Genomic DNA, 14,085 nt, shown 5'->3' with positions numbered 1-14,085 from the left:
GCAACAGAACAGTCACCAACAGACAGCAGTAGCACGACGACGTTTGGAGGCTTGGAGCAATTAAAAAAAAAAATTTGGAGCAATTAAAAAAAAAAAAAAGGTTCTCTGGAGAGAGTTTTCTCGAACCGCAAGAAATACCCACCGTCTTCTTCCCATTCCTTTCAACTCGTGCAAAAGCGGAACATCAGAAACCCAACTCACTGAGTTGCCTGAGAGAGAGAGAGAGAGAGAGAGAGAGAGAGAGAGAGAGATGGTGGTAATCGAACCGAGGGAAGAAGAAGAAAAAGGCCGGGTCAATGTCACGCGGGAACCTAAATCAAAACCCTCAGCGAAAACAACATCAGTTGAGGCAGAGCCGAGCCACAGCGCCAAATCGGGCGCCGTAGATGCCGATGACGGCTTCGAAACAGCCAGCGAAAGCGACTTCAACGGCGGCGATGATGATCATGACCCCGAACAAAATCAACAGCAGGAGGAACCGCCACAACCTATGGCTCCAATAGATGACTCTCTCGAAGCTGTCTCCGACGAAGAATCGATTCAGGTTCTCTCTCTCTCTCTCTCTCTCTCTCTCTTTCTCTCTCTCAATCTGTATAATTGTTCCTGTACAATCGACGTCGTAGATTTTTTTTTCGTCTATTAAAGTCAATTTCGGCAGAGTGATTTGTTTGGCTGTGATTTACCACATCACTAGTTAGTAGTAACATAGACTGAACATTACTATGTTGGTGTAGTGTGTTGGTGGTTCAAATGCTGTTTTTTTATACCGATAACCGGATGTCCGCCCAGCTTGCATGCACCCTGACTAATTCCGGGCCCTATAACGACTGAGCAAACCTACCTCCACTGACCCCAAGGTTTGGAGTGTTTGACCTCTGTGGGAATGAAACCTGTGATCTCATGGAGGAACATTTATTGCTTTCTCATAACCACTTGGCCAAACCCCTTGGGGTTGATTCAAATGCTGTTGAGGTTAGATTTTTGTAGCTTAGATGTCTATGCATATGATTATGGTTATATGATCGACATGGTGCATTTGTTTTGTGTGTTTCTTCAACGTCATTTAGGTGATTTGTTTGGTTATGATTTTATTACATCTCAAGAATCCTACACTCAACATTATGTCATACTTGAGTACGTAGGGGCTTGTTCGTTTTGGTATTTGGATTTTGGATTTTGAGTGGAGAGAGATAGAGAGAGAAATGAGAGTAATGATTGAGAGAAAATTTATTGGAGACTGTTCGCTGAGGGAGAATCCAAAATCCCAAAACTCGAAATGAACAAGGTCTAGGTGATTCAAGTATTGTGGACGTCAAGAATCTTATTAGTGGATTTAGTTTTATGCCGTGAGTCTGGAGCCAGCGTCGAAGTTATGGCGTAAGGTAACAGGTCACCACTCCTGTTCCTCGAAGGCTCTAAGTGCAGTGAAGTTACACCCGAAAGGCACAATGGCCATGTTCCCTCAATGAATGCCGTCTTGTGCTCTTCTGTTACTTTTGTTTCTTGGGTCCCATTCAGAATCATTGTCAGAAAGGCTTATTATCGTACCTCCCCTACCATCACCAACCCAACCTAAATCACGTGTTCCACTAGTGTCTAGGGCCAGACTGCGATTACGGCTACTACGGGAATGGTCAGGGTAAGGAGTTTTTACCTTCTGTTTTTACTGGGAAAGGACAGCGCTTACTTTGACATGCTCCTCCCTGCCGATCAAGCAGCGACGCTGCTCGTGATAGGCTTAGCTTTAAGCCGCTATGGTTCAGTTCGGATAAGTCAAGTCCCCTCGGTTGGTTCGCTCTGGTGGTCTTCCCTTATCTTCCCTAACATTCATAGTTGTTCTGGTTTGAGAAAGGAGCACCGGCTGAGCGCCCTGAATGAATAATAAATGGACAGCAGAGGTAATCAATGATTTTTATTCGACTGAGTTGAAGCTAGCAACATATCGATTACACACCGGAGGTTGGTAAGAACTGAGGTGCATGCCCCCTAACCTAAGTGGTGGATCCATTGTTTATGCGGCAATGCAATGCAGCTGAAAAACGTGAGCCCCCTTTTATTAGTAAGGTATAGGTTGGGAAAAACTTCAAAACTAGAGTTCCAAAAAGCTTACCTTATGAGAAAAGTTTGAGAAATGTGCACCCCTACTATATCCTTAAACTACAAGCTAGCACGCAACGGCTTTTCAGCCGTTGTTGCTTGCTGCTTGCAGGCTCGAAAATCTCTCTTTCGCTTCTCCTCCCCGTCTCCATTCTGATTGATTCGCTTCTTCCTTCGTGCAAGCGCTTGGTTCGCCCCTTGTTGTCTTGCATTTTGTGATCCTCCACTTCAGTCTCTGTTTTTCGGATAGCCGGGATCTGACGTTGATTTCCGATTTCAATGTCAGCTCCAGGGCGACCCATCTGGTTAGTTCAGCTATCACTGCTGGAAGCCCCTACGGTTGTTCGGCTGAACTCGTTGGCTCCGCGCTCACTCCATTATTGCTTATGCGGAAGACTCACTCAATTCTTTATGAAAAATGGAAGAGAGCAAAGGGTTTAAAAAGGACAATTTGTGCATTTGAGGGGACTTATCGTACAAAGGGACCCCTTGAAAGTGATGCTTTTGATTAATAGACATGGGCTCCGAAAAGGTTTAATCAGCCAACACCAAGAAAGAGGGATGTGAGTAAGAGCATCTCCGGTCATTATTCTTATTTTTGCTCAAATTTTGAGTGAAGGTTTTACTATGAAGCTCTCTGATGAGCAAACCCAAATGTATGCACAAATTTGAGTAGAAGATTCATTGATGTCATGATTGTAAATTTGGGGTGTGGGAAGTAGCCTTGCAAAATTTCAGTCACCCTTGATTTGAGCAAAGCTCGATATGGTATAGGTTTGTTTCAAGGAGTGGAGTGGATGCTAGGGAGTTTTACTCAAATTTTGAGTTTGAGTAAAAAAATATTGGGCAAGGGCTGGAGATGCTGTTAGTCAATAAACTAGCAAATACATTTTTTTCCCTTTTGGCCTTCACTATGGATGTTCGTGAACTAGTGGGTTTATGTTTGCTTTAGTGCTTGTTCTTGTAATATGTGCTTTATTTTATTATTGCTGGATGTTCTTCACTTGGTGATGCAACATTTCTTGATTTATACTGTGAATGATTTTGATTCAGCCTTTGCTTTGTTTATATTGTGGATACGTTTGTTTTGCGAACATTCCCTTTTAATTTTGGATTATGACAAGGCTTCAAGGTTTGATAAACTTTTTCTCTGGCAGAAATGCCGTATTATAGTTCACTTCTATAAAATGAAAATCAGCTGATTGACTTCTGAAACTGGAATTTATGATCGAATTACTTAGGAATTTATGGTGGTTGTCTAAATGAGATTAAGTTGTTTTTACATTGTTATGAGTCAAAATCTCACTAGAAACAGGGGCTCATTACAGACACCATTATGCTCTCACATGGACGGAAGGTAGAAAATTTCTTTTCCCCTAAATTATATTTAATTCCAAGCACATTATGTAGGTCTGAGAATGCTATGGTTTCAGGAGTTCTGGATTTGTATCTCTAAGTACCAAGAGCTATGGTTTCAGGAGATCGGATGATGCTTGCACACATAATGTCACCCATTACTCATCATGTAACATAGTTTCCTGCATCATAGAGTGTCAACCTCGTTCGAGTATTGCAATTAGCATGTACTTACGTGTCTATGCTAGGGGAATCTGATTCGGTTGTTGCAGTGCTTTGGTAAATGGATTATGTCATGGATTTTGTGCCCTGCAGTCTGTACTTCATATCGTTGTCTAGACAACATTAAATTATAGGTTTTTGGGTATATGTTAGAGATATTTGTTGATATTTTTTCCCGTTGTCGTTTTGAATCTTTTGATGTATGTGCTACTCACGGATTGGAGCAGCGGATGTTTGGTACACTGCACAGGGTAGTAGCATAAGGTTGAATTGCTAATCTCGGCTTTTTTATTTTAAAAACAGAAAGCCTTGGCTGAAGCAAATGATGCAAAAGTGAAAGGTAATAGAATGTTTGGAGATGGGCAGTATGAAGAGGCATTGTCAGAGTATGGGCTTGCTTTACAAGTTGCACCTGACGTGCCCACATCTGTTGAAATACGTTCAATATGCCATGCAAACCGTGCATTATGTTACTTAAAACTGGTATGGTCCTATCTAGTACGGTGTTGTGTATCTCTCATTTTGGATTATCAAGTATTTCATTCTGTGTTGACTGCGTTAATTATTGGATATTAAAAAAGTAAAACGCAAGCAAGAAGCAGAATTTGGTTTTGAATCTAGGAAAATGAAGGATAATATGCAAAGCATGACATTGGTTTTTGCTAGCAGAAGAAAAAGAAGAGTAGAGGCATTAATGTGCCACCTGGAAAAGGCCCGACAGCCAATCAGCAACTGCCGAAAAGAGGTCAATTTATAGTGTCACACAATGCTTGAGTGTTGTGGCATCGGTTCCTTTACTCTGTCGTAATTTCACTGGCTGTTCAACGCTTTCCCGATAAGACTACGTTGAGCTCAAACTTGATGAGTGATTGTAGAAGTTTGGGTCAATTGGGTACAGATGTCTTTTGATGGTTGACGGATAATTTTTCCCTTGAAATGGATGCCTTGAAGAATCGTATAAGTCAAAGAGCTATTGGTTTTGTTTGAGCATTTGGAATCAGCCTGAGTCGTAGATAATGTTGATACTGTTGGGAATTATTTATGGCAATTCTTGTTGATTCCTGAATCAGCCCAAAGCCAAGTTTCTAGTCTAGCAAGCCTTCCTGCATGGAAAAGGGCAGAAGGCATCCTTTCTTTCCGATTGTTGTTCTTCGAAATGCGAGTATTGTTTCTCTAATTTTGAGCTTAAAGTTGTTATTTTTTCAATGATTTTCTCTCTCTTGGTTGGTAAAGGACAAGGAAACTGTTTTCAAAATCCATTTCAGTTGCAACTGGAGTCTCTTCAGCTGCCACTGCCTTCTTTTTGTTCAGTCCATTTAGCTTCATAGGGCATCTAGTCGTTTTCTATCTGAGAGAGTTTTTGTTTTCTTTGGCCGTGAAACATGATCTCAGGGAAAATATGAGGAGTCAATAAAGGATTCCACAAAAGCACTGGAACTAAATCCTAATTATGTGAAGGCTCTGCTTCGAAGAGGAGAGGCTCATGAGAAGCTTGAGCACTTTGAAGAGGCTATTGCTGGTACATTTATATTCCATTGATCTGTATTAGTGCCATAAGTGAAACGATAGCTACCTACAGGTGTCCATTGCATAAATATTGCAATTGCTTTTTCTCTCTGGATTCCCGTATATTTGTCATTCTTTTGTATGATTTTAGTTCTTTTTGATCATTTTCTTACCCTCTCGTTCTTGCGTTTTGCTTTGTAGACCTGAAAAAAGTGTTGGAATTGGATCAATCAGATGTCCAAGTTAGGAGAACCATCCATCGTTTGGAGCCGTTGGCTGCAGAAAAGCGCGAAAAAATGAAACAAGAGATGATTGGTGAGTACAAACGGTGATTTCAGTTCACTATGTTTCTTCATTTTGCTCCTCTCATGTTGCTCTCTCTCTCTCTCTCTCTGAGCGAATATGTTCTGCAACTAGTGTCCTCTGTCTCCACAATCTAGGATGTGTTCCTTATCCATCTGTGTACTCCTTTCATGATTTCACAAATTGAACTTCATGAAATCTTTATGTGAACAGATAAGCTAAAAGACATGGGAAACTCCGTTTTGGGCCGCTTTGGGATGAGCATCGACAACTTCAAAGCCGTTCAAGATCCAAATACCGGTTCCTATTCCATTTCATTCCAAAAGTAGTCATCGTGCTTTGTGGTCATCTCAACACAAGGAAAGTGGAGACAATGGTATGATGAATACACAGTGCTTGTATTTGAAGGACTAATCTTTATGTGGAACTACGAATGGGTTTTGGTGCTCTATTCTGCAGTGTTTACATTGTTAATGGATCGGAATAACACTAGGTGCATGTTTTAAGACGGTATAGCGAAATCACTCATTCTGCAATTATTTTTTGATTGGTTTTAAGTATTGTAGAGCTGTTTCTTGGAATTACTTGCTTAATTGTGAAATTATTCGATTTTAGTTCCTGTTCCATAATTACGAGGATTTTTTGGATGATGCATATGCATAATAATATGCATATACAGGTATGAGGCAATGTTTTGTGGGGAAAGTGGAGGCGGTGGCCGTTGAGAGTAGGAATTTTTCTTCAAGTTTTTGTGTTTTGGCATTTCTTTATGTTAATAAATTGCGATAAGATTGGTGCTTACCCTCTCCTTCCGGTCCTACTCAGGGCCCGTTGAGGTGTTAGTCTATTTGTGAAATCCGATTTATTCCCCAAACAGGTGATGGGGTTTAAGGCCTATTTGATTCACATTTTCGGCAACGAAATTGTATATCCGTTAACATCCAATCTCATGAAATATTGTAGTATCTTCAGGTCGCCTTTATCGTCTGATGATACTAGCGAGATAATTTTGAATACTACTAAGACGATGCCCAAAAAAGGCTAAGACAGCTAGAGAATTTTGAATACTACTAAGACAATGCCCAAAAACGCTAAGACAAACAAACGTGGAGAGAGAGAGAGAGAGAGAGAGAGAGAGAGAGAGAGAGAGAGAGAGAGAGAGAGAGACCAAAAATGCTTACAAACAAACTTGCTCGCACACAGTTTTGTTAACCTTCTTTCCATAATGAAGTATGAGAGGCAGACCAACGATATGAAACATTGATGCCAATCAACAAAAAAGAGAGGAGAGCAATATCAAGCGATGCCAAAAAAAAAAATATAATAATTCTAAGGCGCAGCAAAATTTGAATCAAGCAAAAAGTCGTCGATTGAAAACAAATCAACTTGCATTATTTTTGCTCAATTAGGTTGAAAATTTAAAAAATCATAAAATTTATTCAACTAAGAAATTATCTACTCCCCACTTCTCAATACATCGTCCGGCACAAAAATCCCCGCAAAGGGAGCTGAACCTAGTAAACTTATCAATACATCGTCCGGCTCAAAAATCCCGGTGAAGGGAGCTGAACCTAGTAAATGTGTGACATACAATGTTACTAACAACATTATTCTTCCATTTTATTATTATTAATGTATTTCTTGCTCTTCCACAAAAAAGAAAAAAGACAAAGAAAAGGTTACTAACAACAGTGGTCCACAGGCATTGGACAAATAGTCGAGTTTCTTCCTCTCTCACGCCTGTAAGGCATTCTCACTGCCATGTTCCGATGATGGATGCTTTTCAGCTAACATGGCAGCGTGCTGCTCTAAGTACTCACTGCTATTCATCTCTGTTAATCTGTATATATTTTGATCAATACAATGGTCAGATAAAAGTGACTATACAAACCAAAACGCGAAGTCACATAATGTTGTGTTTAGATCTTGAATTTGTAGAGTGATTCTTGGAGGACAAAGAAAATGAAACAAAGAGAGAATAAAGTAGGACTAAAAAGTTAGATAACTTCAAAGATGATGTTTTTTTTGGTTAGTTACCCGAAAAAAGACGTACACTAATCTATTGCCCCACAATAAATCAGGGATCTAACACAGGCTGTAGCTACTGTCTTTACTATTTCGAAATCAGAAATTGACGGCGAATTGGATCTTTTTGCTTTCATCATAATACATCTTTTTGCTTTCATCATAATACAGGGTCTAGATCCATTTTCATGACATAATACTCAAAGCTACTAATCTAAAACTGATCATAACTATCTACTGACATGTAGAAGTGCAGAAACCACTGATAGGAGTCTTAAAAAGTTCCAAAATAGTTTACGGTCTTGACCACATTTTTGTTTCAAGAACATTAAAAACCAATATTGCCAAGATATTATTTCTTAAAACAAATTTAGGAAAACCAGAAAAAAGGCGTTGGCAGAAGACCTTACCTACTGATGGTGCGATCTTTCGCAAACCCCAATTCATTGTCTACGCAAAGGTCCATATCATCAGTTTTCCTTGATCTTGAAGAGGTTCTGGGTGCCATTTGTTGAGCATCAGAGATGGTCACAATCCTTTGGAAAAGTTCAAAAGGGGACCCCTCAGCAGTACACAAAAATCTTGCTTTGTTCTCATACATCACCTGTAATTGAGGTAGAGTGAAAAGCATAAGCTTTTGACGCTAAAGAAACATCAGCTTCCTATCAACTTGCTGAAACAAAATAACTCCACAACTGAGTGCTCATCATATAAGTTCTGAGATTATAACTTCTGATTTCAGCCAGGTCCTTCTAAGAGGTAACATATTTCCCAAATAACAAGTACCTTCTTCTGGACTATTTAACCAATGAACAGTCAAACAATTTGGAAGGAAATGAACTAACATCAACTAGAGTGACAAACCGATATGCTGCTGTCCTGTTGTGGAGCGCGAAAATTGGTACACCTTCCAAAGCCAGTGTGTGAAATCTCTCTGCCAGAAAGGAACAGCATTGGCTAAAAATTTATTGTTACAGAAACTATTGTTTTTGGCAAGTTTAGTTGTACAACAATAAATGAAGTGGAGCAATTGATAGAAAATTAGAAACACAGCTTGTTCAACAAATATGTAATAATCAAACTAGCAAAAAAGTTTTACTTAGCATAGAAAAAAGTCAAGCTATGATGTACTGAACAATCCAAAATAGTCCACAGAACCAACTTAAGTGGTGACTTACTGAACAATCCAAAATAGTCTGCAGCACCAAGTGGTTTATCACAGAGTTCTTCAAAAGGGAAATACGCGCATCCGTTGGCACCCAGAGGAACCTGACTAGTGGAAGAAAACAGGAAAAATTACTAAGCAAACAGCTCTTCATACGTCTCAGTAGAGTGATTGAGGAATTTATTCTCCTATACCTGCAATGTTCTGCCCATTACAACTTCCACTTCTTGTGGACCAGCTGCATGTTTCCCAATTAACTGTTCAAACTTTTTCTTCAAAAGGGCAGACGATTCTTTCCCAGTGAAGTAGAAACCTTGCTGGGCCTACAGTTCAAGTAATAAAAAGAAAAGTCCGTATGACAAGTACAAGCTGACTAGCATGGATTTATATCAATCCCTGCGCGAGAGAGAGAGAGAGAGAGAGAGAGAGAGAGAGAGAGAGAGAGAGAGAGAGTCTTCCTACCGAAGTCAGTTTTCGATAGTCTGTCGATGAACCAATTTCATGAACCACGCATCTTTCCTACATGCAAAAAAGTTACGAACACAATTAAAGATTTTTACTTAAAATAACTATGAAGACATGGGCCTTGAGGCCACAAGTTTCTCAACACCAACTGGTCAAATAGACTTCTTTTTCTTTTGATCTAGATTATAGACAGTTGATCAAACAGGTTCAAGCCCATTCAAACTCGTCACTATCTCTCATCCACAAGGCATACCTTCAAAGTTGAAATAAATGGTAGAAAAAGATCTCTCTGTAGTCCACCTTCATAAAGTTTGTCTGGAGCACGATTTGAAGTAGAAACAAGAATCTACACTTCCAGACATACATGCTGTGTTAATTTACGAGTAGAGAATCCTCCGTGGACAAATGCATAGAAAGTTGAGTACAAAGAATATATCAGAGGTTTATCTTACCATGCCATTGCTAAATAATTGACTAAACAAACGGTTCAGTATCAATGCATCAGCAACATCAGTCACCTAAGAAAGACCACAAAATGAGGACAATTAACAATAGGCCAAAAAAAAGAAAGCTAGGACATGTCAAACACGATAAGTGCAACAGAAACCACAGTTCTAATTTCAGGTTCCAACATACCATAAATTCGTCAACACATAGCAAAATTGATTCATCAGATATCTCCCCAGCAACAACTTCGAGGGGATCTGCCACACCCCTATGCTTCTGTGATTAAATCCCACATCACATCACAGCATGAGAGTTTAGATTTTATAGATGAGTACCAGGAAAACCACCAATTTCCATGTCGATAAAAAAGAAAAGAAAACCCCATCAATTTCCATTGACAGTCGCCAAGAACAAGATAAAAACTGGACAAATTTGGAAGTTGTGAATTCTGAGACTAGAACTCACACGAAACTTGAAAAGTGGGTGAACCTATGGAAGTCAACGTGTTGCACCTTTTTTTGGGTCTTGAATATCTTCCCTAAACAAGTGCACGGAATTTTCCTCCACACAAAAAGTATGTAGATGCTAATGCTTGTATTATGGTTTTATTCTTTCCCTTACTTTTTGATAAGTTGGTATTTCAGTTTGCCTATTACATAGCTAAGAAACACGGATATGGGATACGGATACGATATGGATAGGCAGATACGTGATTTTTCCAAAAAGAAGAATACGATACGTTGTGGAATACGTTGAATATAAAAGTAAATAAAAAATATATTATATATAATTTTTAATTCCTGAAAATTTTCCATTACACAAGTTCACCATTTCACATGCCGAGAGATATATATTTACGTATAGTTAACTGTATCTACATAGTTATATGTATATTTACATACAACGAGGAGAGAGACTTATAAGGTTGTCAAGAGAGAGGATATCATTGGTGTGTTTCTGGTGTCAATTGGTGGGGGAAAAAGAAAAATATAATCCTACTCGCAATTTTGACATATATATATGAGAAATCTTCAAGTAAGGACCTTAAAATGAGGACCTTATATGCGGACCTCCCTATTTCTCACCTTTTCCGATCGGATTTTGATGATCCAAGCCGCTCAATGTGTTTAGAACGTGATTTTAAGGGTACCCACGAGAAATCGGCAAAAAAAATGATCAGGAAGGGCTTGATTTGAGCAGTTTTTATTTGAACCGTTCGATAAAAAACAAACAAAAACTGCTCGGATGAAGTCCTTTTTGGTCTTTTTTTTCCGCTGATTCATCGCGGGTACCCTTAAAATCACGTTCTGAACACATTGAGCGGCTCGCGCGTATCCAAAACGTATCCGAGCGTATCCAACACGTATCCGCACGTATCCAGAGCGTATCCGCGTGTATACAAAACGTATCAGGATACCAAAAAGTAATTCTAAAAGCAGGATACTTTTAAAAAAAAATGTATCGGATACGTATCCGGAGAGTATCGGTATCCGATACGGATATGATACGTGATACGGAGGCCAAAACAGAGTATCTGTGCTTCATAGTTACATAGCAACTGACGCTATCGACTACTCTGATCCAGTTACTAGTAATGTAATACTGCCCTCTTCACGTGTTGTGAACGACCAGCGACATAAAGAATAGTCCAATTTTAATAAGGTTGAGCTTTTTCTGTTAGTCCATAAGGATCGGACTTAATAATAATGAGAATATTTATTCGTATCGTAACAAGCCTTCTATTATATTTCACTGCGAAAAGAAAAAGGATGATTCTTACTTGCAAGCGGCTGTGGACATCTAACATGAAGTCATGAAAATGAATCCTCTTTATCCTCCAGCTGCAGGGCCTGGGATGATAAGAGTAAGGATTCAGAGGTAAAGCCAGTGAACGCTGATACTTCCCAATTGGTGAATAGGTCTCAATTTCACGTCAAACTACAAGGGAAACACTCACAATTGATCGAAAAATAAGTCCATCAGCATAGTTTTCCCAGTGCCTACTCCCCCATAAAGATAAAGTCCTTTCACGGGCGAGTATGAAGACTGAGGAATGAAGCGGGACCACAACCACCTACTCCTAAAAATAAGAAATAAACGGTGAACCAAAAACTTGCCAACTCCAGTTATCCTACCAGGAATGTAGTCCCAAAGCAAGTGAATCAGAATGCTAGATACTGGAAGCCATATAAAAAGTTTACCTGCTAGCTTTCTCAGAAGCTGCATACCGATCTAACCGGCAGGCATCAGCTGACCCAACAAGCTCATCATATAGTCTCTGAAGTTCTCTTAAGGTATCTACCTGCAGAATAACTGTCACTGTATGCTCTTATAAAGAAAACCAAATAAATTACACAATTAAATCCCTTAAAAGGTATTCTATGCATAGACTTTTGAAGTAATTTTGTTGCTTCAAGAACTAAAGTTGCATTCATTTCGGATCTTAAAAGCAATTTAAGTATTCAGAGAGTGCTAATCACACAGTACCTACTAAGGACTTAGGAGTGCATTTAGTGCAACCAGTACTCCAAACCAATTGATGGTAATTTGTACGGTCCGGTAATTTACTACTGGATAGTACAAAGAAGGAAAGTTTTTTTATTGACCATATGAAGCTTAATCTTCTGGTTTGAAAAAAATTCAGAAAACTACAATCAACTTCTTACTTCATAGAAATCCACATATGCACTTTGCAAAGTCCAAACTGTTCACTCTTTCCTTTGAAGACTTATAAACAAGTATGGACTGCAGTAATTACCATACCTGACAACTATCGCCATCCACAAGATCACCTACGGAAATTCTACGCTCATACTCGACCAGAGGCCCAGCTCTGCTTAAATCTTTGATCAAATCAAATAAAAGGAAGGAAAACGTGAACACTGTGCTAAGGATTAATGTTACTAGATTGGAAAAGCTACAAAGATTATCATAAAAAGACAACCTTCATTGGTTACTTTAGCAGCGTCAGCAAAAAGAGCTCTAGAGATCCTATGAGACGGATGAGTATATCTATAAATTTCAGCGTTGAAGGAGAGGTTGTAGGTGGACCCAAATCTTCTATTTGCCCAATAATATTCTCTTCTCCGTAACCCACTCAAGATATTATCTCCTTGATGCCGGAAAGCCGATCGAAATCGTCGAACATTGTGAAAAATTGTTCGCATCTTCAGTCCAGGGCTCTAAATAGAGTCAAAAAAGGACCACGGGTGTTGTAGAACAGCTTTTGGGGGTGGTTCAAAGGATCCAAATACACTGAAAACTGAAACAATGTCGGTCAACCAATTGCATTATGCTGTCATAATATTCCTAATTACACATAATTATTAACCTTCACACTGTTACGCCACTCAAAAAGGAATCAACCAAAAAGTATCACAGTGAAAAATACCCAATTCAATAAACAATTAACTCAAACTATAGGATATGGTAATCAAAACATTAATAAGAACTAAACTTTATGAGTAGTGCTATGTGTACATATGGAATGTACATACTATGTATATATAGATTTTGTGGGGTCCACCTTCTAAAATCCTTACCGATATTTGGTTGAGCTGATTTTTTACAAGACTTCATGAAAAAATGTTTTAGAAATAATGCACGGTTCGAATCATCTTTGTGGGACCCAAGATGGGCCCCACAAAATCCATATGTACATGTATGTACATTCCATGTGTACCTGTAGCTTTGCTCAAACTTTATACCACAATGAATAAAGAAGTAAATTTTATCATCAAAATCTAGATCGACCATACTTGTAACCTTGCAGCTAGATTAGGAAGACCCAATTGCAATTTCCAAAAGCGGAACAAGTATACCGAAGCAAAAATACATAATACTTCCATTCTTTTTGACTTATCAAAAGTCAAATAAACAGAATTAAAAGGTAAACAAAAGATCAACATTGGAGAGATCAACATACCCGTCCCTGCTGTTTTAGCCGATTTAGCAGAGGTTCCGAAATTGCAACACCCAGAGAGCTCTGATGAATTTTTGAAGAACACAAAAGGTAATCTTTCCAAGGTTGAACAATCGTCAATTGACTGAAAAGATAAGAGATTTCTTTTTCTTTTTCTTTTTCTTTTACCCCCAACAAGATAAGAGAATTTGTGTGTTTTTTCCACGACCCTGAAGAACGCGAGGAAGCAGAAAACCCTAATAAATCGCAGGAACCCGAGAAAAAAAGTGCGCCAGAGAGAGGGAGAGGGAGGGAGGGAGGGAGGGAAGACAAGGGAGACGGTGGACAATAATGCAATTCGTAACGATTATACTGGGATCCGGGACTACGATACCTTGTGGGGTCATTTTATCCTATCCTGTAGGGGAGTCTGACTGGATAGAAGTAACTATTAAAAGCACTATTATTAGGGCGTGTTTCGATTAGGACACTGTTAATCTAAAGTTTCCATAATTTATACGGTATGTATGCACCTATATATGATCATACATTTGCGTTCTTATAACTTAATTTAAATCTGATAATTTTATCTTTATTA

At 39.0% G+C, this 14,085-nt stretch overlaps 2 protein-coding genes across 6 annotated transcripts; one reads left to right on the top strand and one right to left on the bottom strand.

Moving 5' to 3' along the window:
* Positions 1 to 91: 91 nt before the first annotated feature.
* LOC131320364 (uncharacterized) lies at positions 92 to 6,098 on the top strand. The gene is made up of 5 exons (XM_058351059.1): positions 92 to 544; positions 3,979 to 4,158; positions 5,068 to 5,194; positions 5,383 to 5,496; positions 5,698 to 6,098. Exons 1-5 carry the CDS (start codon positions 251 to 253, stop codon positions 5,811 to 5,813), a joined length of 831 nt encoding a protein of 276 aa, XP_058207042.1. The 5' UTR covers positions 92 to 250; the 3' UTR covers positions 5,814 to 6,098.
* Positions 6,099 to 6,889: 791 nt separating this feature from the next.
* On the bottom strand, positions 6,890 to 13,863 carry LOC131320363 (uncharacterized). 5 transcript variants are annotated; one of them, XR_009198204.1, is made up of 16 exons: positions 13,512 to 13,822; positions 12,531 to 12,848; positions 12,350 to 12,429; positions 11,788 to 11,888; positions 11,544 to 11,666; positions 11,367 to 11,436; positions 9,776 to 9,862; positions 9,592 to 9,657; positions 9,393 to 9,485; positions 9,137 to 9,193; positions 8,869 to 8,997; positions 8,688 to 8,778; positions 8,355 to 8,443; positions 7,920 to 8,113; positions 7,056 to 7,324; positions 6,890 to 6,998 (listed from the first exon to the last, which is right to left on the bottom strand). XR_009198204.1 is itself a non-coding variant. In XM_058351056.1 (15 exons), the coding sequence occupies exons 2-15, from the start codon at positions 12,751 to 12,753 to the stop codon at positions 7,219 to 7,221; spliced, it is 1,509 nt and encodes a 502-aa protein (XP_058207039.1). In that variant the 5' UTR covers positions 12,754 to 12,841; positions 13,512 to 13,863; the 3' UTR covers positions 6,890 to 7,218. The 5 variants fall into 5 exon arrangements, 4 of the variants coding, with proteins under 4 accessions (XP_058207039.1, XP_058207038.1, XP_058207041.1 ...); XM_058351056.1 differs by having other exon boundaries at positions 6,890 to 7,324; positions 12,531 to 12,841; positions 13,512 to 13,863; XM_058351055.1 differs by having other exon boundaries at positions 6,890 to 7,324; positions 13,512 to 13,837.
* Positions 13,864 to 14,085: the final 222 nt, after the last annotated feature.

This window comes from Rhododendron vialii, chromosome 3a, assembly GCF_030253575.1.
Source record: "Rhododendron vialii isolate Sample 1 chromosome 3a, ASM3025357v1".
Lineage (NCBI taxonomy): Eukaryota > Viridiplantae > Streptophyta > Magnoliopsida > Ericales > Ericaceae > Rhododendron > Rhododendron vialii.
The sequence above is the reverse complement of the archived record's forward strand: the minus strand, read 5'-3'. Positions and strand labels throughout refer to the sequence as shown.